Genomic DNA, 24,831 nt, shown 5'->3' on the forward strand with positions numbered 1-24,831 from the left:
TTCAAAGAACAAAGATACAAGACACCTCAATTTCCCAACTGAAGCACAAACAAATATTCAAATAGATTTTTATTGTCCTTGTTGCCCCCATTACCTTACCCCCGTCACATAAACCAATAACGCCCTGCCACATAGCTCCTTGTAATGTTTGTTCAATATTGTGGTTCTCAAATTTTTTATGTGTCTGTTGAAGTGCCAGGTCTATGAAAGGCCAATAGTATAATAGTATTTGGAATCCGTTCTCTTCTTGGTGAACTGGTTTTTAGCTGAGTGCTGCTTTAAAGGACTTTTTTTCAAAAAAAATGTAGAAGAGTCAGAGAAGCAACAAAAGCTAAGGGACAATGAGATGTTAGTGAGGTGCCTCGATGATGTGATAGAAAGAAAATCTTTTTTTTAAGAGGTCGGACAGTGGGTGAGGAAAAGAGGATGTGTTCTGATTGGTGGGTAAGCAGCAGGTTAGGGTGATAAAGAAGAGATGCCTTGAAAGGGTTTAGGGAATATTTAAAGCAAATGATGAACAAACAACATTTAAGAAATCAAAATAGTTGATGGGGGGCTGTCCTACAGTGTCCCTTGACATTTGGCTCTGCCCACTCTCCCTCCTTGTTTAAAAATACCATCACTGGATTCTGATTCTTACACAGTATGTTCTTGCTTTATTTACATATCAGGCTAAAATTTACAAAATAACAACAACAAAAAAAGTCAGAGTATTTACACATAGTGTAGGTTAACATAATACATAAAAGAAGACATTGACATTGCATTAGTGTTTGTTTTGGGTTGTTCAAGAGGAGACGTTGGTTCTGACCAGACTGAAGCTTATCATTACACACTTTGGACACGGTAGCAAAGAAAACACAAGGACTACACTCCAGCCCTAAAAGACCAGACGCTCACCTGCAGTAAGGGGAGAGGAGAGTGGGGGGGGGGGCGGGGGAGGCTGTGTATTTCAAGTATCATCAGAGTGCCAGAGAAAGGCTACATCTCCATGTTGCCTGTTGTTTTTAGTTACCAGCTGGTACAATCTTCCACAGAGCAACAAAATTTGCACTCATGTCATTAAGTGGTAAAAACAAACATGTTTCTGTGAAATTAAAGTAAGACCATGGATGGGTGTAGAACTGTGGTGTTTTGTGAGTGTTTTAAACATGGGAGTACTAATGGAAGTGACTACATTTTTTACATGTGAATAAACGAGAAGATGAGACGAGGGTCACTCTTCCATGTATCATGAATTGTTGTGCACTAACTAGTCCCCCCCCCCCCCCCCCCCCCCCCCCCCTGCACTGTAATTACTAAAAACTGCTATTTTCATGGAACACTTCCCCCACACTTAGGGAACCAGCAGTTTAATCTGTCGACTTCAACAGGCACAGAGTGACACAGTGACCAATGTGTCACGTTCGTGTTGGTTCACATGACCCTTTGCACTAAAATGCTGACACAGTGTTTGTGTAATGATGAGAGCGTTGATATCAACTGGTGACTGGAGCTCCACTGAGTCATTGGCTTCCTGCGCTAAAGAAAAGGAAAAGTGAAACAAGACACAACGGGACAAATGCAGTGAGGTCATGAGTAGGCTGTCTAAACTTTCTGTCATGATCGTGCAATCCCAAACAAATCCTCTTTGAAGATGTTGCAAAGGATTCTGGGCCTTCTAGGGATATGTGACACTGTGTAGTGTGTACATAAGTCCTCCGTCTCTCCGTCAACAGTGACAGTGATGGCTTCTAAGCACTGGAGGTCAGGATGACACCTCCTAGCTATTGCTTATTAACATCCTTGAGGATTATTGTTTCTGTGTGTGAGTGTGTGCGCGTGAGTGTGTGTGAGAGTGAGCAGTTCTCCGGCAGTCAACTGCCAGTGCAGTGTTTGCACCAGTCCAACGGTCTGTCTGTCGTCTACTTCTCGTCCTCATCACCTTCGCTCATGCTGCTCACGGATGCGGAGGCTCCTTTCGGGGAGGTGGGGGGTGAGGGACGGGCACTGTGCCAGCGCGTGGGAGGTGACGGAGGTGACGGAGGTGAGGGCGAGCGAAGGGGGGAAAGTTCACGAGGAGGACTGTTACAGGGCGACTCTCTGGGAGAGAGAGCGTAGGAGAGCATTCGACCGCTGCGTTCCTGAAACACCTGTTTCTGTAGAGATAAAATGATGAGATACAACTGAACGAGTGGGAGAAATTACTACAAATACCAAATAATACTACATTCTACAACAGCTGAACCTTTTGGATTTTTTTGCCAATTAAGTTTATTGAATGTGAATTGCGTACTGAATATTTTTTCTATTGCAGTATAAAATAAAAAGTGGTCTTACCCATGTTCCATCTGGACCAAAAAGCTCTAAGAAGTTGCCAATAAATTCTCTCGATTTCTCTTCCCACTTTTGAATGAGGTCGTGACTCTTCTCCTCCACGCGGTAAACAAAGTGTTTGCTTTTTTCCTCCACCGTACGGACTTTCTCCTTCATGCGATCCACCTGGTTTTGAAGCCGGTACTTCTTCTCCTTGAATAGTCAAATATTAAGGAAAATATTTATAATTTGACATTTATCAATAGTTACAAACTCAGTAGTGAGTATTGTCAGTGTTGTTGGCTCAAAAGTGATTAAAAAAGGTTATTACTTATGCCTAAAAAGTCTTAACAACTCTGGTCTGAAGTCCCCACAAACAGTAAGGAAAGTAGTATCAGACTAGTACTGTATGTAGTATACAGTATACAGATATGGTGCCTGGTCGTACGTTGATGTAGCTGACGTTCAGCTCTTTGGCCGTGTAACCACGTTGAAGGTTTCTGCGGGCGTAGACGTCGTAGTCCCTGACGATTCTGGTGATGATGTCAGACGTTGAGATTCCCTCCGTTCGTTGCGTAGGCACAAACATCCCTAGTTAACGCACACCGAAACACACAAAAGTTGAACCCTTTGACCAATGTGAGACATGTTGGATTAATCTAAAACGTCACACACTGACCTGCCTCTTTGATGTGTTTATACACGTCCTCACTGCCTGCTGAGGAGTATGGGATATCGTCATGAGCCACAAAGTCGATCTGAGAGATAATCACAAGAGACGTATTGTATGACAGAACATACTGCATTGATACTAATACTGAGGGACACCGTAGATATATTTAGGAAAGTTGAGTCTTCATCGATGACATCATATTTCTAAGAAACTACAATTTTGTTATGCATAAAAGTTTCCACATTTGTTGCTTAATTTTGACTAACTTTAGATAGCAAGACTTCAGTCTATCTTTATTCTACATTTTGGATCATATTTTACTGTCTAGCTAACATTTAGCTCCTTCTGGGCTAAATTTAATTTAGCTTCTGGTTTTTAGTTAATAGCCTTTTGCTCTGTTTTTACTGTTTTGGCTACACAAATTTGGCTAAGCTAACTTGTTTACCTTTGAAAAGTTGTTTATCTCACAGCCCTTTTCTCGCCACTGCTTTGGTAACCATTGCTTGTTTTTCCATGTTTTTGCTAAGCTTAAGCTATTGCTGAGCCTTATCTTTATCTTTTGGCCTTGTTTTGTACTATTTTTTGCTTTTTTCCTTTTCTATTTTAAGCAAACTTTGAACTAGTTGTTGATTGATTTGGGAGATGGACTTTTGTCAAGCTAGTGCTAATTTATATTTGTACCGTGAAGATAAGTTTACATTAGAAGGTCATGATATAAAAAACTTCACAACAATTCTAATGAAAACAGATGAAATAAAGACTAGGATAAATACTACAAAGAACCTTGTGTTTTTCAAGGAACTCAGGAGTAAGAGTCCAGGGCGCGTCTCTCAGAACCTCATCCACATATCGACAGTGCCTGAGCGCTTCGTATCGTTCGTGTTCCGTCATGACTGTGAAACCTTTGAATTTGTGGGTCAGTTCATCGCTGCACACTGTTGGGAAAACAACAGGCAATAACCCTGTCAATCAGACTTCTGCATGAGAGAGTTCCTAGAGTACGTGTTAGTGTGTGTTACCTCCTACTATGAGGTAGGTGTTGGGGAAGAGGTTCTTGGCCTGCATCAGGGCACGAGCATGACCCGAGTGGAAGAGGTCAAAGATGCCGTCGGCGTAAACTCTGACTGGTCGATCCACTGACAACACACAACACATTCAAACATGAAAGTCAACTGGTTACCATATACGCTGTATACCTACATGTAGCCCATGTAGCCTTAGCATACATAAATATTAGACATGTGAGATGTGGCCCTTTTTACATGACTTGATCAGGGATCAGAGGTAAAATAGCAACAGTAAAACAGTTGGTTTATTTATGAATTTGTGACACATGAGGAGATCTGACAAATGTGTACACAGCTAAAAAGTAATAACCATGTGGAGAGTAAGATGCACTGGTTCTACCAGTGTATAAATAGTCCAGTTTGAAGCAGCAGTGGAGGTCAAGTGTGACTCTCTGTGACACATGGCCATTAGAGGAGGTTTTATATACAGTTGTAGCCCTGCTGGTGGAGTTGTTAGTAGTAGCATTTGCTACAGTATTGTACGTGCAGAGGTTGCATGGATATACAAAGTAAGGTGTCATTTCAGCTAGGGGTTAGGGAGGAGACCTTTAGAGTCTCACTTTGATTAATTTCACTAAAAGCTCTGAGGTATCTATGGGGGTCTTTATTTATGACCCTGCAGTCGGAGCAGTGGAGTTTTACTGAACTGATCATGACTCAGAGTTGTGCAGTTCTGGAGGAACTGGAGGAAGAGGAAAATCAAGTTTGAGGACCTCACCTAGTAATTTTGATCTACCTGTACTTTAACTTAAGGTTAACCTAGGTAAAACAATGTCTGTCTTTCAGTCCTTGTTCTTACAACATTTATAAAAATTCGCTGGGCATGTTGGTGGAATCATTTCGAAGCTTCGTGTTTGGCCACATTATTATGTCATCTTTAATCTGCAGTGTTTACAACGCCAATGTTGTCTCAGTGAGTTAGCAGGTGACTTATCGTAAATATTAAAAATTAGAGCTGCAGCACCACTGCTGCAGCACCACTTAGTGCTCACAGTCAGTGATTCAGGGGTTCCACTTTATATTATTCAGATCTGTGTTCCACAGTAGTGAGTCTGGGATGCTATTAATTAGGGATCTCAAACGATTAATCACAGGGAAGCTATGCTTAATCACAATTAATAAAATTCTGATTAATCATAATGATTAATCAAGATAAATAAAAATTCCTAAATACCACAAACCCTTTTTTATTCTGTATAAAAAATGTTTTTATCTGTGACTAATCCAAATGATGGAATAACCAATATGGAAGAAGAATTATAAATTATAAATTAAATTATAAATGAACGTGATTAATGTTTACATTTCAGTGTTGTTACTATCTTAAAGTGATTGTTATACCATTTGATTTTAATATATACTGTAACAAAAATGATTCCTTCTAATTTAATGTATGTTTTGATATGTAGGTTAAGCATTAGGAGTAGTGAGGGTGGCAGAGGCAGAGGAGATCAATGAAATCAACAACATGTTGAAGGTAAACATGAAAGCCTGCAGATGAAAAAAGCAGAGGAGCTCAACCTGGGGTTCCTCTGCGGGCCTGGGCGATGGTGAGCTTCTCATGTGGGGCCTGACAATCACAGCTAGTCTTGCTGGTGAAGATGGCTGGCTCTGTCAGAGTCTGCAACGCAGAGACAAGTGAAAGAAAATGGTAGTTACAGAAACATAACGAAGGAACGGCGGATATCTGAGAGAGCTCATGTTATGACATTTCATAACCACACGTCATAACATGACACTGACCAGTTTCACAAAAGATGAATACAGCCTCTCTCTCTCTCTCTCTCTCTATTAGCGGATTTCAGTTACCGTAGCCTCCATTAGCTTATTGACCACCTCACTGTATGAGAGCAACGAATGGAGAATCAGTCAGGGCTGCACTCAGTGTTATTGATCCCTCTATTGGTATGTGTACAAGAGCGGACACGTCTCCATATACTGTATATCCTTCATGTTTGTCTGAACATGTGACAGGAAGTCAGGTAACATCTGTTGTTCATTTGTTAAATATCTCTAACTAACACACACTGGAATATCAAGAGGAAAAACCAACACACATGTTGTCAATTTGTCAGTGACACTGTTGTGAAACTGACATCTATGTGTAAATTAGGCAGAACAATAATTACAATAATAAATTCATGAAAGGACAGACAGGCAGAGGACAAAAACAACCTCAAGGTTAGAGTGCTGCAGTGTGAGGCTGACAAAGAATGTGTCTTTGTGTGCCATCTGTTGACTGCAGGGAAACACAACAGGAGAGACAGAGAGTAAACAGCAAAAATAAAACAATGTTAGAACATGAAACTGTACACCTGCTCTCTAAAAATGGAAATGACGTCATCATGTTGTCAAGGTAAACAACAAAACCAGAGACGGGTGAATTTGTTTTATCAAACTAAGGAATCAGAGACAGGCACACAGGGAAATTAAACTCTATTTAAACTTTGAATATCCTCAAGCAAAATTCGTCCATTTAAATGTTTCTTCAACACTTCTCCTACTTTCTTGTATTAAATCTGTCTTGGCACCAAGGGCTTGCACATCTGCAGGATCAAAAGATTTTACAGTGTTTTTGTTTTTTTTCTGCTCACTGCCAGACTGTCCAGCCATATTAGTTACAATAAAAGGGTAAAGAAGAGTCATCAAACCTAGCTGCCATACACAGGGGAACAGTATGCCCTTGTGGTACGAGGTGTAAGGTGCAACTAATGTCCATCACAACAGTGTAAGGGTGTGTGTATGGCATTGCAATCCAGCATTATCCCTGAACCATAATGGCATCACTGGCCTGCTCTGCTTCACACTAGTCGGGTCAGCGACTCTTAAAGGTCTACAAAGACAATTTACAACGAGTCAAAGGTCAATTTATTATAAATGGGCAAGCCACGTGCCCTTACATTGTCATAATTCGAAACAAAATGTAATTTTTCTTTCCAAAAACAAAAAAAGCAAAACACAACTCCAGCAACTACAGTACAGTAAGAATAATTGATCTCACTAACAGATCAAATCAAATCACACACAGTGAAGTAACGTAAAACTGACTTTTTTTCACATGTTCAGCACGAGTCACCATTTGAGGGCTTTATAGTATAGTATTGTTATAGTTTTTTTTACTACTTTCATGAAGGCTATAAACATATTCATAAGGGCTGCATTGAATCTGTAAAAATACTCCAATGTCTAATAAAAGTTCCCAGTTTACACGAGAAAAACAAAGTATATGCAGAAAAAACTGCAGTTCCAACAAAAACAGTCTGCTGAGTGAGCTTCCTCATCCCCAGTGCTGTGCACCCAGAAGCCACTGCGAGCAGCTAAGAAATGTTTAGCAAGGTGGCAGATGGTGCAGCTTAAACTCACTGACCAGGAACACAGTCCTGTTAGGAAAGATGGGGAGGAGGAAGTCACCCTGGCACAGGGTGACTTCCTCTGGTGTGAGGAGGATTAATTAATTTAAAGAGAAACACAAAGGCACACGACACGGAAAAAGAAATCACACAGTTGAACTGAAACAACCCAAAGAAAAGGAGCGAGGAGGAGAGTAAACATGTGAGTTTTCCATCTTTACTGCTGCAAGATCCATTTATTAGGCGTCTGTGGTGCTTTGACAAACACACACACACACACTCACACACACCACTCAGCATCTCAGACACATAGGGGATGAGATCAGTTTCATAACAGGGCGGAGAGCATCATCCCTCTCTTTGTCTCTCTCTCTCTCTCCTTCTACTCCTCTTCCCTATCTATCTCGCCCCTTTTCTTCTCCCTCTTTTTCGACAATAAATAATACAAACATCAGACAATGGCTAACACAGACAGTAAGCCTACCGTCCGAGGATGAGGACAGGTGTGCTCGAGCTCCTCCATTATTCCCAAAGGCTCATGGGATGCAGCTGTGGTCCCACAGTAATGTGACTCAGCATCAGTGAAAATGATGCCTCTCTCTCTTTCTCCTTCCTTACTGCTCTCTCTCCCTCTCTCTCTCTCTCTCTCTCCCCCCCCACCCTCTCTCTCTCTTTCTCCTTCAACTGTTTCCCCCACCCACTCTCCCCTTTTGGCTCCTCCTTTCTGGTCCCATTGCTGAGAGGTGTAGAGAGCCAGGACGTCTCGCTCTGCTGCTTGTTTTGGGGGCTGGATAGTCTGGTCTATCCCCTATTGGCACTTGTGTTACATTAATAGTCTACATGCACCTCTCAATAACCGAGATAAATAGAATAATCGTGTGTAATTTATATTTGTGTTTAAAAATAAGACAGAAACCTCACGTCATCATCACTGTCAGAAATTGCGTAATTTGCTAGAGTTACATCATCCGTGATCATCTTTACACTTTTTTTTGGGCATAGTGAGTGTCTGTTCAAATAGACAATCTCTGCTTGTGCACAGCGCTGGTGAGCTTTCGCCATGGCGACGGAAAAGAGGAGAGAGCTGGGAAAAATGGACCAATCAAGAAAGAGCAGAGCAGCAGAGGGAGGGAGCGGTGGGTGAACCATAGTAATATGGAGGAGAGAAGTGCTCCAACATCACCAAGTGTGTTTACTCACTGTGACGTTGAGTTGAAAAATCCAAATAATAATTATTAAATGTATATATTTATGTGTTTCTATTCTAAAATATCTTAAGATTTCAAGTCTCAGCCTGTAGGTAGTTTTGACCCCCCAAAAAAGTTAATTTATAGCTAAAAACATGATAAATAGTATGTATTTATTATAATAAATAATTTATTTAATTTAGAAAAATGAAACAAAATTAAACTAAAAACGACATTTCACTCCTAATCATTATTAATTATAGATAAACTTTTATGTATCAATTTTTAAGAAAATTAAACAGTAAGGTAACAAGGCAATTGTTATGTTAATCAATCAGTCATTACATCTAAAAGAAACTCAGTTAGGGAAAAATAATTAAGTGTGTCCAAAAGTTAAAATGACAACAGTCTTAAATTCCTATACAGTTTACAGCCATGAAAACAAACAAAAAAGAACAAAACATAGTAGCAGTGAGGAAATCAGAGACATTTCTTTTAATTATTTAGACAAAAATGAAATACCTATTTAATTCATTTGCATCACTTATTATTTAAACATGAATAATATATTTGAATAAATCCTACATGTGTCCTTTATCAAAATGATTTGTTCCCCTCAAAATCTCTCTTTTTTATCCCTGTTGGACACATGTGAAACAGCTGTAGATGTAAAATGAAAATCTAATCAAAATCTAGCCTAAAACTTTTTGACACACCCTCAGCTGTGGATGGTATGAAACACACGTGAATTGGATCAAGAATAATTTGTGATCAACAGACATCCAAATCAAGATAAGTCAACTTAGAGTGAGCTCTTACCTTTGTTAGTCTTCTCCTATAACAACGAGAGGCAACAGCTGCACATGAGGAATGGGCTCTGACCCGTCGTTGTTTCACCATGGTGTGGATAAAAACACAAAGTACTGATGCTGATCCGTGTCACTTCTGCTTCGGTGTCTGCTCTGCTTTCAGTCCAAAGCTGCTGCTGTCTGCTTGTCTGCTTTTGTTCCATCCCCTGTAGGGTGGCTACAGTCCATCCGTCTGTCCAGCCCTGGTCCAGATCCAGTCCAATCAAGGTCAGAAGCCCAGGTCAGCTGCTCAGACTTCACATTGAACCTATTGTACCACATTAATAATAACTTATGTCACCTGCAACATCTTGTTAAAATTCCACCAAAAAATGTCCAGCAGACAACACTGGATGCTGTTGTGGCCGTAACACAAAATACTGTTTACCAGTCCAGGAGGGTATGAAGGTTATTACAGGGTTAAAGAGGGGGAGGGAGGGGAGAGCTCGACGGAGGGAGGTACAAAACATCTTTTGTGTTTCCATTGTTGGACACACTGTAGTGTCTCTGTGGCCCCAATATTTGGGACAGGAATCTATTGTGCTGCTCTCCGCGCCTTATTATAACTTAGATGACACAGACACGAGCACTAAAAACAAACACAGTAAAAGGCTCATGGTATAATTTCAGAATTCGGAAATCAAATGAGAGCAATACCTTAAATATTACAGTATTACCAAGAACTGAAACAAAACCATTTAATATTAGAAAAATAAACCTATAATATTAAAGTAACTTTGTAAGTAAAAATATAAGCTAGTTGTGATTTAACAGTGTAAAAACAAATAAATCGACTGACCTAACAGAAAAACACCAAGCACGTCTGCCCCAACTGCAGAAACAATCTTTGATGTAAACAAAGAACGTCACACTGTGCAATGCTGTCCTCGTGCGGCCAACTTTGAGACAGCGACTATTTCATTGGCCAGTACTGCCGTGACGTAAGTTCCTGCATATGACTTTCCCCGGGAAGGCATATTGGCGCGGGCTGTAGCTGCTGTTGTGTTGACTTTTCCTCGCAGAGCAGCTGTCAAACATCAAAAAAACAAAACCTCATGGGTCCGGTAACAAACCCAGACAAGGACGTGGAGAATCCCGATGGAGGTGAGATTGTGTTCGACTGTTCTTACGACCTGAATCTTGCAAACTGAAGTAGGAAATTGTCGAAGTTAGCTAGCACACTGTGTTAGCAGGGCACGGGCTCAGAGCGCTGTCTGGGAATAACGCGGTCAACGATAACAATGACAGCTAATGGTGTTCTGTTTAACTTTCAGTTTAACATTAAAGCACATGCAAGCCTTCTGGTTTCTTCTTAGTCCCCAAATAAGTATACATGTAATGTTAGTAAGATGCAAAACACAGGTGGTGTTTCTCAACGTTAACGTGTATATTTACATTATATATGTACAGTATATGATTACCTTTCATCGTTTTTTATACTGATTTACATACATTCACTATGACAATACCCTGCTAATTAGGTATAGCATTGTGATGGTTTGTGTTAATACTGGACAGGTGAAGAATTTGATGATGTTTATATATGCTGTTGTTGTTGATGGACACCTGTCTCCTGACACAGATGATGATTCCTGTGGACTGGCCAAGTCTCGTTCCAGACGAGAGAAGAGAGAGAAGGTGGGGAGGAAGTCAGCACTGGAGCAGCTGAAGAAGGCGAAGAGGGGAGAGAAGATCAAATATGAGGTGAGGAGCCTATCTCCATGGATTTTTCTTAACTGACTAAATGTCGTGCTAATTAATACTATTTCCTCAAATTAGATAAAAAAAAAAACACAACCAAAAACTTGTTAACATCTGTAATTGCTTTAGGTATCCTTCCAAGTTTTTTGTTGAATTTTTACACAAATGTTAGTGATCATGGGTTTAATCTTTATTTCTAAATGTTGATATTCTGGTTGCATTTGACTTTGTTTTGCTCGCTTTGTCCAAATGTCTACCAAAGTAATAAATGCTAGTAAATTTGAAGAAAAATAAAAAAAGAGACTGAGGAAAAGTGCAGTGTTGAAGCAACTGTCTTTTTTCTCAGGTGGATGAAATCACCAGTGTGTATGAGGAGGTGGACGAGGAGCAGTACTCCAGGATGGTTCAGGAGCGACAGGAGGACGACTGGATTATTGATGATGGTGAGTCGCAGTCTCCAGTGTTTACTTCAGGAATACAGTACGTGCCGACTGGGAGACTAACATTTTTTTCCTCCTTCACTCAGATGGAATCGGATATGTGGAGGACGGGCGAGAAATCTTTGATGATGATCTGCATGATGACATTGTGGAAAACAAAAAAGGTTAAATGCGATGAGAGTGCAACATACGCCAGTTGTTTGTCGTTTGTACCGTTTCATTATTGGTGATGACATGTTTGTGTTTACAGGGAAAGCAGGTGCTAAAGCAGCAGCCTCCAGGAAAAGTGTGAACAAACCAGCCGTCACCAAACCCAACACTATTAAGAGCCTCTTCATGAACAGCAATGTTAAGAGACCAGCTGAGGTGAGTTTTCCTTTCTCTTTTTTTTTTTTTTTTTTTTGGTCAACTGGTTTTACATTTAGGTCAGATTCATTGATAATTAAGGATGCAATTAGAATCTTTTTTTGTTTTGCAAAAAAAAAAAAAACAATTAATATAATTTCATGATAGTAATTTTTTAAAAATATTTTTAGACATCCAGAAAGCATTACTTTAGGAATAATTACAAACCTTTTCTTGTCACATTTGCTTTTACAGTGTTCATAATGATAATTTTTTGTCTTGCAGAAAGACGTGGATCTGTCCAAAGACGACTTATTAGGAGATATCCTGCAGGATCTGCATTCTGGGGTCAGTGACATGTTATTTTAAAAAATACATTATAAATGATTTATTTTAACTTTCTGCATCTTATCTGTATTGACGTAGCCCTTTTTCATCATAATTTCTAGGGGGTTGACTCAAAGTTGAAATTTAATCTGACACTACAATCTCTTCATCTCTCTTCCCAGAAACCCTCTCTCCTGACTCCTCCCCCTGTGGTCACTCTGAAGAAAAAGAAGTCCGTGGGATCACCCTTGAATCCGTTTTCCATTAAATCTCAAACACCAAAGGTATTTTTTTTAACCAATCATCACTTCAGACTGACTTTATTTAAGAATCAATAAATTAAATAATTTTTTGAAATACCAGGAGTCACCACCAGCTGCAGCCTCAAAGGCCAGAGTGATTCGTCCACCACCTCCTGATGTGGGCTCCAGGCCATCAGCTCGTCCTCCTCCCACCTCACCTCCTTCCATGAAGAGGACAAAAGTGGAGGCACCAGAACAAAAAGAAGAAGAAGAAGAAAAAGACGGTAGAAAAAATAAAATAATGTTCATTGTTGTCATTAGTCCCTGGTTTGGAAGAACCATATAATAAAAAAATGTACAATAATATATTTCTCAGTGACCGACACTCTGGCCTTTGACGGAGTGGACTTTGATGAACCGATGGAGGTTGGACCTGAGGAGGCTGAGCCTGCAGGTGCAGAGGATGAATCTAAACCAGCAGCAGCATTGGCGACAGTGAAGGTGGAGGTCAAAGCAGAGATTCCAGATCCTGTTCTTCTGTAAGACCTGCATCTGCTTTATTTATTTTTATGCAATTTGTAAGATTGGGTGGATGTGAAAGTAGACCAAAATTTATCATCCATGATTTTATTGTAAATTTATGAATTGCATGTTTAAATTACAGTATTTGTGTGCAATGTGTTTTTTTTTATGTTGATGTCATTTAACTCCTCCAGTTGCAGCAGGAAAGGAGGCTCCTGGGGACAGGAGGACACTGTTGCTCCAGTGGAGGTGCAGGTCGACTCTAGCCAGCTCCCTCTAGTGGAAGGGGAAGGCGGGGAGCAGGTTTTCCGCTTCTATTGGTTGGATGCCTTTGAGGAGCAGTACAACCACGCAGGTCAGGCAGACACTTTTTTATGGAGCTGTCATTTTGTTCTGGATGGAGTTTTGTTATGTTTTTTCTTTATCACCTTATTTTTCAATAATAAAAAAACATACAACATTGTATAGAGCTGTCCTTTCTATATCAAGTTTATTTTCCCCCTACAACTCCACACCTGCGTTGTTCTGATCAGATATTTTCTGCTAACCTCTGGTGCAGGTGTGGTGTATCTGTTTGGAAAAGTGTGGATCGAGTCGGCACAGTCTCACGTCAGCTGCTGCGTGTCGGTCAAGAACATTGAGAGGACCATATTCCTCTTACCTCGGGAGTTTGTAAGTGTGGTGTCTCTCTGTCAGCACTAATAAGAAACTTTTTTTTTTTTCTCAAGAGAGTATAATGATGAGTTTGTTTTTTTTTGTAAGTCAAGAAATAATGCAGAGTTTTTAAGAAATGTAATCATTAATTTGATTTTATTTATAGAAAGTGGATCCCAAGACAGAAGAGGTGTCAGACACTCCTGTAGAAATGATGGACGTTTACCAGGAGTTTAGTGAACTCTCTGAGAAGTTCAAGATCATGAAGTTTAAGTCTAAGGTCAGCACCAACCTCGGTCATTTACTTCTAGCACTCTGCTATGTTTTTACAGTTTTTTTTACGTGTTTGCAGAAAGTAGACAAGAACTACTGCTTTGAAATTCCTGACATTCCCACTAACAGCGAGTATCTGGAAATCCGATATTCTGTGAGTCACTTCTCATACATTAACTTTTCAAACGTCAATCTGAATCTTATCCCAAGAATCTGATCAGAAGTTTTTTTTTCACAGGCTGACTTTCCTGCTCTACCCTCAACCCTGAAGGGGGCAACATTTTCTCACATTTTTGGCACCAACACCTCCAGTCTGGAGCACTTCCTGCTTAGCAGAAAGATCAAAGGGCCATGCTGGCTTGACATCAAAACGCCTCGTAAGCAGGATTGACAGACGACAGCTTTTATTTGTTGTCGTCATTGAACCAACACAATAATTCAAACTGATCACATGCTGATATAACATCTCCTCTTTGTGTGTGTGTGTGTGTGTGTGTGTGTGTGTGTGTGTGTGTGTTAGAGCGGATTGGTCAGCCAGTGAGCTGGTGTAAAGTGGAGGCTCTGGCCCTGAGGAGTGACCTGGTCTCTGTGGTTAAAGATCTGCCTCCTCCTCCCATCACTGTCATGTCCATCGCCCTCAAGACTGTGCAGAATCTGAAGACTCACCACAACGAGGTCAGAACACATGGACAACACACATGAAGTGTTCCTTAATGTTCCTTTTGCCGTTATTCAAGTCTGTTCTGTTCTTTTCTACTTCTTCATCCTCATTTTAAACCATTATTTTTGTATCAGAGATTCATTAAAATTTGACACGGAGGGCCGGGTCAGGAATAGATGGAGCGGTTGTGTGAACTTCGATAAATGAAATGTAAAAGTCATGAAAATGCTTTTAGCCTTCTCTACGCCATCTACAGTTAAAATGTGGCCATTGCAGGGAAAAGGCAAAAATGTAATCAATTATATAATTTGGACAAGTTTCGCGTGCCGGATCTGGCCCCCAGGCCTTAGTTTGCCCACGCCTGCTCTACGCTGGGGTTATTCAGAGACAAAATGTTTTTTTATTAGCTTACAACGTGATTGTTCTCCTGCAGATTGTGTCGTTGGCTGCACTTGTTCACCATCAGTTCCACATGGACAAAGCTCCACCCAAACCCCCCTATCAGACCTACTTCTGTGGTGAGTTGTTCAGTTGTCTTTAGCACTGTTGTAGTACAGATGAAGCAGTTGTACAGTAGTACTCCCGTATCCCCTGTTTTTGCATAGAATGTAGCGAAAAAGAAGCTAAACATTTAATGAAATAAAAAATAAATTCCAAACATGAACCTCTTGCAGTGTTGGGCTGCTGGACCTGTTCAGTCAGGTTGTTGTGCTCGTTTTCTGGCCATTGGGGGGCGCCCCCACATATGGCAGCTTCTAAAAGCACAGCTTAAACCACATATAAATGTATAGGTATTTTTATACTTGGTATGTAATATACTGTGTTTAGATTCCTGAACTTATGCCCGTATTGTTGAATTTGTGTTTCATTAAATTGTTTTTTAACCCAATGTGAATTTAAACCCCACTTCTTTTTTTTTTACTAAACAATTATTATTTTCTTCATTTCATTTCACAGTGGTCAGTAAACCAACAGACTGTATTTTCCCATATGACTTCACAGAAGCAGTGAAGAAGAAGGTGAGGCTCCCTCTTCAACTCACTCATACAGAAACTTTGATTTATATTTTCATTTTTTTATCTCATATAATGATCTTAAATGTAATCAGCTGAACAGTAGTTTTTACTCCTGTATACCTCATGTGGCTGTGGTGTGTATTTGACTGTGAATACTGACCAGTCGTGTGTCTCTGTCGTCTCCGTCCCTTTGATAGAACGGTAAGGTGGAGATAGCTGGTACAGAGCGAACTCTGCTTGCATTCTTTTTGGCCAAAATACACAAGATCGACCCTGATGTCCTGGTGGTGAGTCAGTCTGACTCTGAGGATGTGCAATGTCCTCTGAAGGTAACGTAAACCTACATAGTGACTTATATCAATTCCTGTAGGGTCACGACATCTTCGGCTTCGACCTGGAGGTGCTTCTGCAGAGGATCACTGTGTGCAAAGTTCCCCACTGGTCCAAGATGGGACGTTTAAGGAGAGCCAACATGCCCAAATTAGGGGTAAGAATTAAAATGTCAACAAGTGACAGAGGCTGTTTTAGTGTTTTCTAAACTAAAATCACTAACCACGCACTGACCACTCTACTTGTTGTGATATGTAAGGGTCGAGGTTCATTTGCCGAGAAAAGTGCAACCTGCGGTCGCCTGGTGTGTGACGTGGAAATTTCGGCCAAGGAGCTGATCCGCTGTAAAAGTTACCGCCTGACGGAGCTGGTCTCTCAGGTGCTGAAGATGGAGAGAGCCACCGTGCCACAGGAAGAAATCAGAAATCTCTATAGGTGACGATCAACGCACGGAAACACATTTTTAATCCATCTGTTTGTGATGCTGAAATTTTAAAAAGTAATTTTTCGTCTTCGGCAGTGACTCTCCTCACCTGCTCTACTTGTTAGAGCTGACGTGGACAGACGCTGAACTGATCCTCCTGATCATGTGTGAGTTAAATGTGCTGCCGTTGGCTCTGCAGATCACCAACATCGCTGGCAACGTCTTGGTAATGTACATTCATTTACTTTTTATATTTATATACATATTTAGATTTGTATTGAGTCAACGAAGGATAAAATACAGTCAAGTGCAACAAAAAAGCTTTTCAGCTATTCGCTTGACTTACAGTCTGGTTTTACAACAACTCCTGTTTGATGGAAGTCTTTAAGGTAAATTAATAAGAAATTAGGGTTAGTGTCACACCGTAAAATAAAATTGATCACAACAAGAAAGGCTCTGTTGATACTGTGCTTAGCTAGGTACGTTTTTAAGTCCTATAGTTAACATCCATGTGACACAGAATAATTGTATTTATAGATGTAGCTGGAATTTTATTTCCAAAGGTTGAATTATCGCCCTTTGTGCATGTATTTTGCACACAAAAAATATACATTAGAAAAAAGGAACCAATAACTCATTAAAAATGAGTGCAGGATTAGATTTGAATTTTTTTTCTGTCTCCACAGTCTCGAACTCTGATGGGCGGTCGCTCTGAAAGAAATGAGTTCCTGCTGCTTCACGCTTTCCATGACAAAGACTACATCGTCCCTGACAAACCCTCCTTCAAAAAGGCTCTGCTGGAGGTGGTAACAGAGACAAACACTGAAACCTTCCTTTTTCTCATGGGCAGTTTTTGTGATTGTGGTTCATTTCAATTTCCTTATTTTTGTTTGCATCTCTCAGGGTGAAGGAGAAGAAGACGTGGATGCAGGAAAAGGGAAGAGAAGGAAGAAGGCTGCCTACGCTGGAGGTCTGGTGCTGGATCCTAAAGTTGGTAAGAATGTGCTGGAAAGTTTCAGACATAAATTCTTGCCGTTAAATTTTCAAGATGCACACAACACTTTTTTTTTATCCCAACCTTTTATTTCCTTGTTTATTCATAGGATTTTATGACAAGTTTGTGCTGCTGCTGGACTTCAACAGTCTGTATCCATCAATCATTCAGGAGTTTAACATCTGCTTCACCACAGTGCAGAGAGAAGCCCAAAACACAAAGAAGAAACAAGAGGTTTCTTAGTGGCTCTTTGTTTTTTCGATCCACCATTTTTAAATTTAAGAATTGTTTTTATAATACTTGTTCCTCTGCTCGTTATTAAAGGTAGGCGAGCCTGAGGAGATTCCTGATATCCCAGATTCCAGCCTGGAAATGGGAATCCTGCCAAAGGAGATCAGGAAGCTCGTGGAGCGGCGTAAACAAGTCAAACAGCTGATGAAGCAGCATGACGTCAACCCAGATCTTTACATGCAGGTACATGTGTACTAGTGTATATTTTTATATATATATTTATGTTTACATATTTATAACAGGATACAGACATGAATAGATGTAGAGTTGATGTCTAAAGATGTTTTATTTATTGAGTTTCACTAGTGCAACTATTTGGCCTAACTCGAGGTTTGTGTGCTCCTCAGTATGACATCCGTCAGAAGGCTCTGAAGCTAACTGCTAACAGCATGTACGGCTGTCTGGGATTCAGCTTCAGCCGCTTCTATGCAAAACCACTGGCAGCCCTGGTGACGCACAAGGGTCGAGAGGTGAGTGGACCAGGAAACGCACACAATAATAAATAAAAAGGCAGAAAACAGTAGCTAATATGAACATGTTTTAAGCAAGAGGAGGATAAAGGGGAACAAAAACAAAAACACCTAGATCATTTTACCATTTTACAATTTGACCATTCAAAAGTGCAACAGTTTGGTTTCTTAAGTTTTCAATTCAAAATTAACGCAGATGTCAGTGTAGTTCCATTTTTGTCCACAGGGAGTCACTGCCACCCAATTTTACACAACATCTTCTTCTGTATTATCCTCCTGTATTTAATTGTAATGTTGTTTGTTTGTTTGTTTCTTGCAAAATTATTTTCCACACACTCAAAACATTCCCAAGTCAAGTTGAGTTTGTCAGAGCAGGAGTCCTGTTTCTGCTGCTGATGCTGTAGCTGCTGTAGCAAAGGTCCTGTCAGAGTTTTTTCCAGTTGAAGTCACACACACACACACAACTCTAATGACTTCATTCAACACACGCACACACAAATGGAACATGAACATGCTCAATAAATTGGTGCGTGTGTGCTACATGACATAAACGGCTAAATCTGGCGGTGTAAGAGAACACCACACACACGCACCACACACCTCGTACACACACCAACCCTGGTTGTACTCATGTTCATTTAATGAGCTGTAACCGTACACGTCCTCAGCAGAGGCAGTAGGCTCTGCCTCAGGGGACTCCTTCATTAAGATCCCTTTACACACTCATTGTATTCCCTAATAGAGGGCAGGGCAGTCACACTGCAAGTGTGTGTTTGTTGGGTTGTCGGTTTGAGCCTCCGGTCATGTTTGTTGTTGAGTTGACAGTGGTGGTATCAGAGTGTTTACAGGTGTGTATTGGACCCTGTGGTTCAGGTGGGAGTTTCTCTGGTCTTTGTATCAGTGTCAGCAGCTAAAGGTGAACGGATTAATTACAACCAAACTCCACCAAGAAGCAGCTACAATTTCTTTCTCTGTGTCATCATTTGGCTGCTTTTTATTTGCCCAATAGACATTATCCTGACAAAAATTGAATTGTGTCCATTTTGTATCTTTAAATGCCAGTTTTATTTCTTATAGCCACAGTCAGCTAAACGCTGAGCTTTTATTCCATCTTGACTAAGTTTTTTGTTTTGTTTTTAATGTTTTGCTTTCAGGCAAAATGGACTGCATTTGTATAGTAGTTAGATGATGATTTTAAGCAGTTTTAGTTAACTACTTGCTAGGGTTGAGCTTTAAATTTTTTTTGTCTTTTTTTTTTATCGCTTGCTATGCTTTGTTACATTTAGGAGAGCTTACCAGTTGCTTGTACGAACTTTAATGGCTTCTCTTGCAATTACTATAGTCTTGCTCCCTTTAGCTCTATCTAAGTTTTCAAAGTGTGTCCCCTAGGGGGACCCAGAGCACTTGATGGCAGGTGCAAATGAAAAAAAAAGAAAGACGAGTGTCATGTCTTAGATAAATAAGTTGAAAATAATAAATAAGAAAATGTTGTTGTTGTTTTTGTTTTATTTCAACATTTGTCTTTGTTTGTTTGAAAGCTCTTCAGAGAAAGAACTACATTATAAGACTTAAAAACTGCTGGTCGAGACTAATGTCCAGGCCAAGAACAAATACGTCAGTATTTATTGTCTGACTGGTCAACCTGACCTGACATGATGATGTCATGTGTTTTGTGGTCCCATAAAGCCGTGAGGTAATCTCCGACATGAGTATCCTGCAGCTTAATGTGTGAACTTATAGTCTTACAGTCTACATTGAATCACTGCACTCAGTACAGACCAGTGTGTTAGAGCTAATGTGAGCCGTTTTATTGAATTTATATTGGGCCCTAATGTTAAATTGTCCGTAAGCCAAATAGTTCTTGGTAGTTTCCGACTGCGGCGGGCCAGAGAGGCCAACTGTCATTTTATAGCCGTGCTTGTAGTGTATTTGTAGATGTTGCCATTTGCACCCCCGCCCACGGTTTAATCGTCACATTTGCACTCGGCTTTCATGTCATGATTTAGGAGGCTTTTTATTTTTGTAATTGTAACGCATGCACTTAACGCTACTGGGTCTCCTGCGCAAATCCCCCCCATACCCCCTTCCCTGTCACACTCCGTTCAACTCTTTGAACAAGTCTGGGGGTGGCCTAGCGTGTGTTTTGTCTATTTATTGATTGGCTTAGCGCTCGCCTCTCGATCTCTCGTTTTAATTTGAGGCCTTACGCCACTGCGGGACCTAGACCAGGGAGTGTTTAGACGAAGAGGCTTACGGGGGGACGGCAATTACTTGTCTGCAGCTTTTCTGATCAGGTTTGCTAAATCGAGAGGGAAAAGCCTTCTCCCTCCTTCTCCTCCTATCTTCACTAACCTCCTTCCCTGACGCTGGTGTGTGTTCCCTGCGTACGTACGTCTTTTATCTGTGTATGTGTCATTAATGCCCATCAATGAATGTGCACAAGTGCTACTGGCCGAACTCTGCCCTTTGTCGGTGCACCATTTGTTGCAGCCCTCCTCTGTCCTGGTATGTGTGGGTATTAAGGGGGGAGATGATGGGTATTAAGAGGAAGGTGAAGGTTTAGGATTACATAGGCGAGGGTCCACCACAGATTGATGTCCCCCTCAACCCCTCAGCGTTATTTTAGGTTCTTTTGTATGTTTGCCAGCACACAGTTGGGGGCAGAGAGGCAGAAATGTAAAACACAGACAACTTGCCTGTGGTTGTAACAGGCTGTTAAATGCATTTTTGACGCCAACAGAACTTTTATGACTGGTTGGGGGTCTCTTCACTGTCCTGGGTATATTTCAGAGTGATGCTGCTAGTCCATTTCTTTTTCTGCTTTTCAGTACTGTTTGCAGGTGTTTGGTAGATTCCTGGTGTTATATAGGTGAACTATAGGTGGCAGTAATGCAACTTTCTAGGATGCTTGATGCCTAAAATGCAAAGAAGAAAACATTCTAAATTGAAAAAAGACGAATCTAATGACAGACAGTATTGTTACATTAAAATCTAGTTTTTGAAGTCTTTTTAAAATGGGATTGCAGTAGTAACTGAGTGTAAGATTAACAATGTTGTGATACAGTGGGGGTGTACAAATATGTTGCTTTTGAAATGTTAAAAAGGTTTAACAATGTTGTGGGAATGTGAATTATTAATATTGTGGCAGTGCCTTCAAGTTATTCTAATCTAATTTAAAATTCTGATTAAAAACACCACACACACTTCTAATCAACCATATCCTTTGACTTTCACTGATCCTTTCTGTACATCTTGATTGGTTGACAAAGATTTTTTGTTTTTTCTTTATACCTGACTGCACAAGTGACAATTTGGGATGTCAAAATGGGGTCACAAGTCATGAACGGTTGGGATCCACTGATCTACATTTTCAGGACTTGTCATAAAATGTCTGTTCTGCCCGGTTTAAAATCAAACCATCACTGTATAAATAGTTCCAGTCACACCTCAATTTGCTTCAAAGTTGTGTTCTTCAAAACAGATGCAGATACAATTTTTTGCAAAATTAATTAGAATCATAAAGAACAAAATCTTTCAAGGCTTATAACAAGCACCATGCTATATTTTTCACACAGGGATTTTTTTTTTATTCAGTTTCTGTCATAACCAGGAAAGAAGGAGTGTGTTCTAAAAATGAACTGTGGGACTTGCAGGAAGGGCAGCTGCATTTATTTTCACTGCTTGTTGGTGATAATTTTCTCCCCCGGTCAAAGCAAACAAGGGTGTCTGTTAACAGTCAAGGGCACCGCTAACGCTGCCACATCATGGTTTGTTTGAAAAAGTCACCAACCTTTGCTTGTCACTGAAAAAACAAACCACCTATGTGTGTACGTGTGTGTTGGTGTTTACATGTCCTCCAAACGAGTGATGTTAACAACAGGCTGCTGGAAGCTGCTGATTGTTGTGGAACGCAGATTGGTTGGACCTTTGACCCCTTTGCCAGCAAATCTGACGACCATTAGCAGGTGTGTGAGCGCGTCTCGGAGCTCGGTGATGACTCCAGAAAGCCATTCTGCTGTAATTGAGTCTCTGTCCTTGTGTTTAAAAACAGCTTGACAGCAGCTCGTAGTTGACATTATTGGGTGGCATGCGGAGTGAAGAATAGAAGTGGGGCTTGGGTGACAGAGCCCAGGGTGCAGAGAGGTCAAAGTTTGGTTTAGGTTAAACCCCTGTTTGTACATGCGTGTGCAACCGCAATGAAGTCTTGAGTAAATATTGTTGCCTGCAGCATTCGTCTCAAGAACCGCAGATCCTTTTCCCTGCAGCAGACAGAGGGATACCTCAACTATCCCATCATGCCTCAGCTGTGTGTCTGTCTGCAGGGCAGCATTGTGTGCCACCTCCCTCCTCTTTTTTTTTTTAATGCAGCGTCTCAAATCACCACCACTATCCCAGAATCACAGGGGTCATTTTTACATTTTCCTAAATTAGATGCAAGAATACATACAGCTTGGCCAGCAATGCTGTTTGTGTGTCTTCTAGAGTGCTGGGGAAGTGAGGGCTGCGTGTTTCCATGGGCGGCCTGCGGTCCTCTTAAAGAGCAGGCTTTACTCATGATACGAGTGGACTTAACAAATAGTCACATGGGAGCAGTGCTGCTATTTTAGCTCGAGTGTGAGGGGCTGTCGGTGAACACAACAAGGTTTCAGAATCCAAAACTGCGACGCCGGAAACACCTACTAATGAGGCCAAGTGAGACTCAGGCTAATGACGGGGATTATGATTGATAATGGATTGATCTGACACCTGCTGTCTGTATCTGCTCTACTGATGGGCTTGGAGATTAAAGGGACAATTAGTAAATTATTTTAAATGCCTTGTAGGAAGCTGGTTCATACAGCAACGCTGTAATATTTACATTTCCTGATGAATGTTTACTGAGCGTAGTGTGAACATATGTGCCAAAAAGTTTTTTACAACTTGTTAAGTACGGTGAAACGGCAGAAATGGACGTCCTGCAAAAAGATGATAAATGGTTTAATTGTACTTTTAAGAAGAAGAAGAATATTTTGAAAGTTATTAACAAAAAAAGATAACACTTCTCAATCTCATCAAAATTAAACATTTTCCAGCACTAATTTTAGTGGGCCGTTATTAAATTCCTCTTTAAGAATATAAAGTAAACTGTTAAAATTAGTTTTTAGTTTCACCCACAAAACTCCAAAACCTCTTCCTTCTTGGGAAAAACCACCTCTGTCTGGGCTGAACAGCTGCCACTCAGAGCGTGGCACATGACTCAAATTACACATCCTGCTTTTCCAATCGCAGTCAAATTTATTAAACACATATAGTTTAATATGTTTGACCACAACGAATGTCTTCACCCGTCCCATTCAGGAGAATCTGATCTGTCTCTTAAAAGGCCCCGTGCTCTACAGCTGTCTGCAGGGCAACAAGATTGTTCTCATTCTTGGTAAATTTGTGTTAAACACCGGTCCTTTGGATCAGTGCCTGTTGATTCTGAATATGAGTGACAGCAACTGCCATAGACAGAGTGACAGATAGTTTTGGCAATTTTCTTTTTGTTGTATTGTCCACTTTTAGTGCAATGAGTCAGTTATTTGACAAAGAGAAAACAACCTGACTAACTTTACCTCCCAGGGATTTGTGTTTGCTTTGGCCAATATAGCATTTGTCCATTGGTATGTATTTCAAGATGAGGCTGTGCAGACACACGCACACACACAGCCAGATGCACACATTCCACAGTCATGGTCAAATGACTTGTCTTTCACTGGCTTCATTCCTTAATGCAGTGTGTCCTGCTGGAAATGACAGCATATGGAAAACCTGTCTAAATGAGTCCACACATCAATTACATCAACGCCTTCTCGCCCCAGTGACACCCCCCACTGTCACTTCTCTGTGTCCGTTCCTCGCTCGCCTTTTATCTCTTCTCTGGTCTCTCTGATTCTCCTGCCATTAACTGCTTGTCAGGGTGAAAAAGTGTCACTGAAAACTGAGCCATTATTGTCAACGTTACACTGGAATTTCTATTAACAAAATCCTAATCTGATGGAAAGTGATCATCGGATATTGTAAATCCGTGATGTCAACGCCTCTTATAATCATCCGTTGTGTTCAGACTGCTGGTGTGGGTCGGTCGTTTCTTTTGATCTGTGTCCTTTATCGGTTCCATCATACAAGTGCTGTGTGACCGATTATAATTATTACCTCTTAATTCAAGAGTGTTACAAAATTATTAAATTTTACATTTAGCTTAAAAGTGTAGCTAAAGTAAGCCAAAACAGTTGATTAAAAAAAAGCGAAAAAACAGTAACTACATTATGATAGTTATACAGTAGTAGTTCAGGTGTTTGTTGACGTCCCTATATGTTCACACACCAAGTATGAAAACATCGTCAGACTAATTTCATCTAGATGTTTTATGTCTACTTTACACAGCACGATGTGTCCGTGCTCAGGTCAAACTGTGTGTGTGTCTGTGTGTGTGGCGAGACCTTGACCTTGACTGGTCCCTAATGGCAAAGACTGTTCTATGAATGAGTTAAACTCCCCCTGCCATATAGTGGTATGTAGCAGCCTGTAAAGCACGCATAAGTCCCGCTCTGGTTTCAGGGAGGTGAACCCCCACCCCACACGCCACTGGAGCCTGACCCCGCCCCCTCCTGACACTCTGAAATAGTCACGTCCTTGTCCTGTAGTTGTGTGTGTGTGTGTGTATTTTGTTGATTGAGGAGGAGATTGCTGCTGACAGGGC

At 40.7% G+C, this 24,831-nt stretch overlaps 2 protein-coding genes across 4 annotated transcripts in view; one reads left to right on the forward strand and one right to left on the reverse strand.

The window, feature by feature from the left end:
- Window positions 1-367: 367 nt before the first annotated feature.
- On the reverse strand, window positions 368-10,227 carry pcyt1ba (phosphate cytidylyltransferase 1B, choline a). 2 transcript variants are annotated; one of them, XM_017031808.2, is made up of 8 exons: window positions 9,392-10,227; window positions 5,557-5,656; window positions 3,988-4,104; window positions 3,752-3,903; window positions 2,975-3,053; window positions 2,744-2,886; window positions 2,320-2,508; window positions 368-2,138 (listed from the first exon to the last, which is right to left on the reverse strand). In XM_017031808.2, the coding sequence occupies exons 1-8, from the start codon at window positions 9,470-9,472 to the stop codon at window positions 1,905-1,907; spliced, it is 1,095 nt and encodes a 364-aa protein (XP_016887297.1). In that variant the 5' UTR covers window positions 9,473-10,227; the 3' UTR covers window positions 368-1,904. The 2 variants fall into 2 exon arrangements, with proteins under 2 accessions (XP_016887297.1, XP_008305799.1); XM_008307577.3 differs by lacking the exon at window positions 9,392-10,227 and adding an exon at window positions 7,870-8,043 and having other exon boundaries at window positions 369-2,138.
- A 139-nt stretch (window positions 10,228-10,366) lies between these two features.
- pola1 (polymerase (DNA directed), alpha 1) overlaps window positions 10,367-24,831 on the forward strand; it is a 57,523-nt gene continuing 43,058 nt past the window's right edge. For both annotated transcript variants that reach the window (XM_025054457.1, XM_008307573.3), the window contains exons 1-26: window positions 10,367-10,524; window positions 11,003-11,124; window positions 11,468-11,564; window positions 11,648-11,725; window positions 11,812-11,927; window positions 12,192-12,254; window positions 12,416-12,517; window positions 12,597-12,759; window positions 12,852-13,014; window positions 13,192-13,352; window positions 13,557-13,669; window positions 13,818-13,931; window positions 14,004-14,078; window positions 14,163-14,301; window positions 14,445-14,599; window positions 15,019-15,103; window positions 15,543-15,604; window positions 15,799-15,888; window positions 15,972-16,088; window positions 16,191-16,366; window positions 16,452-16,581; window positions 17,042-17,158; window positions 17,259-17,349; window positions 17,459-17,583; window positions 17,674-17,823; window positions 17,988-18,110. In XM_025054457.1, the coding sequence (XP_024910225.1) occupies window positions 10,476-10,524; window positions 11,003-11,124; window positions 11,468-11,564; window positions 11,648-11,725; window positions 11,812-11,927; window positions 12,192-12,254; window positions 12,416-12,517; window positions 12,597-12,759; window positions 12,852-13,014; window positions 13,192-13,352; window positions 13,557-13,669; window positions 13,818-13,931; window positions 14,004-14,078; window positions 14,163-14,301; window positions 14,445-14,599; window positions 15,019-15,103; window positions 15,543-15,604; window positions 15,799-15,888; window positions 15,972-16,088; window positions 16,191-16,366; window positions 16,452-16,581; window positions 17,042-17,158; window positions 17,259-17,349; window positions 17,459-17,583; window positions 17,674-17,823; window positions 17,988-18,110 (2,976 nt within the window). In that variant the 5' untranslated portion in view covers window positions 10,367-10,475. The remainder of the gene's footprint in view (window positions 10,525-11,002; window positions 11,125-11,467; window positions 11,565-11,647; window positions 11,726-11,811; window positions 11,928-12,191; window positions 12,255-12,415; window positions 12,518-12,596; window positions 12,760-12,851; window positions 13,015-13,191; window positions 13,353-13,556; window positions 13,670-13,817; window positions 13,932-14,003; window positions 14,079-14,162; window positions 14,302-14,444; window positions 14,600-15,018; window positions 15,104-15,542; window positions 15,605-15,798; window positions 15,889-15,971; window positions 16,089-16,190; window positions 16,367-16,451; window positions 16,582-17,041; window positions 17,159-17,258; window positions 17,350-17,458; window positions 17,584-17,673; window positions 17,824-17,987; window positions 18,111-24,831) is intronic.

This window comes from Cynoglossus semilaevis, chromosome 3, assembly GCF_000523025.1.
Source record: "Cynoglossus semilaevis isolate Cse_v1.0 chromosome 3, Cse_v1.0, whole genome shotgun sequence".
NCBI lineage: Eukaryota > Metazoa > Chordata > Actinopteri > Pleuronectiformes > Cynoglossidae > Cynoglossus > Cynoglossus semilaevis.

Coding starts and splice junctions, on each gene's coding strand:
- pcyt1ba (XM_017031808.2), bottom strand. CDS start 9,472: ATGGTGAAACAACGACGGGTCAGAGCCCATTCCTCATGTGCAGCTGTT. Junction 4,105..5,556: donor GGCCCGCAGAGGAACCCCAG/GTTGAGCTCCTC, acceptor GTGTGTTGTCAG/TGGATCGACCAGTCAGAGTT. Junction 2,139..2,319: donor TTGGTCCAGATGGAACATGG/GTAAGACCACTT, acceptor TTATCTCTACAG/AAACAGGTGTTTCAGGAACG.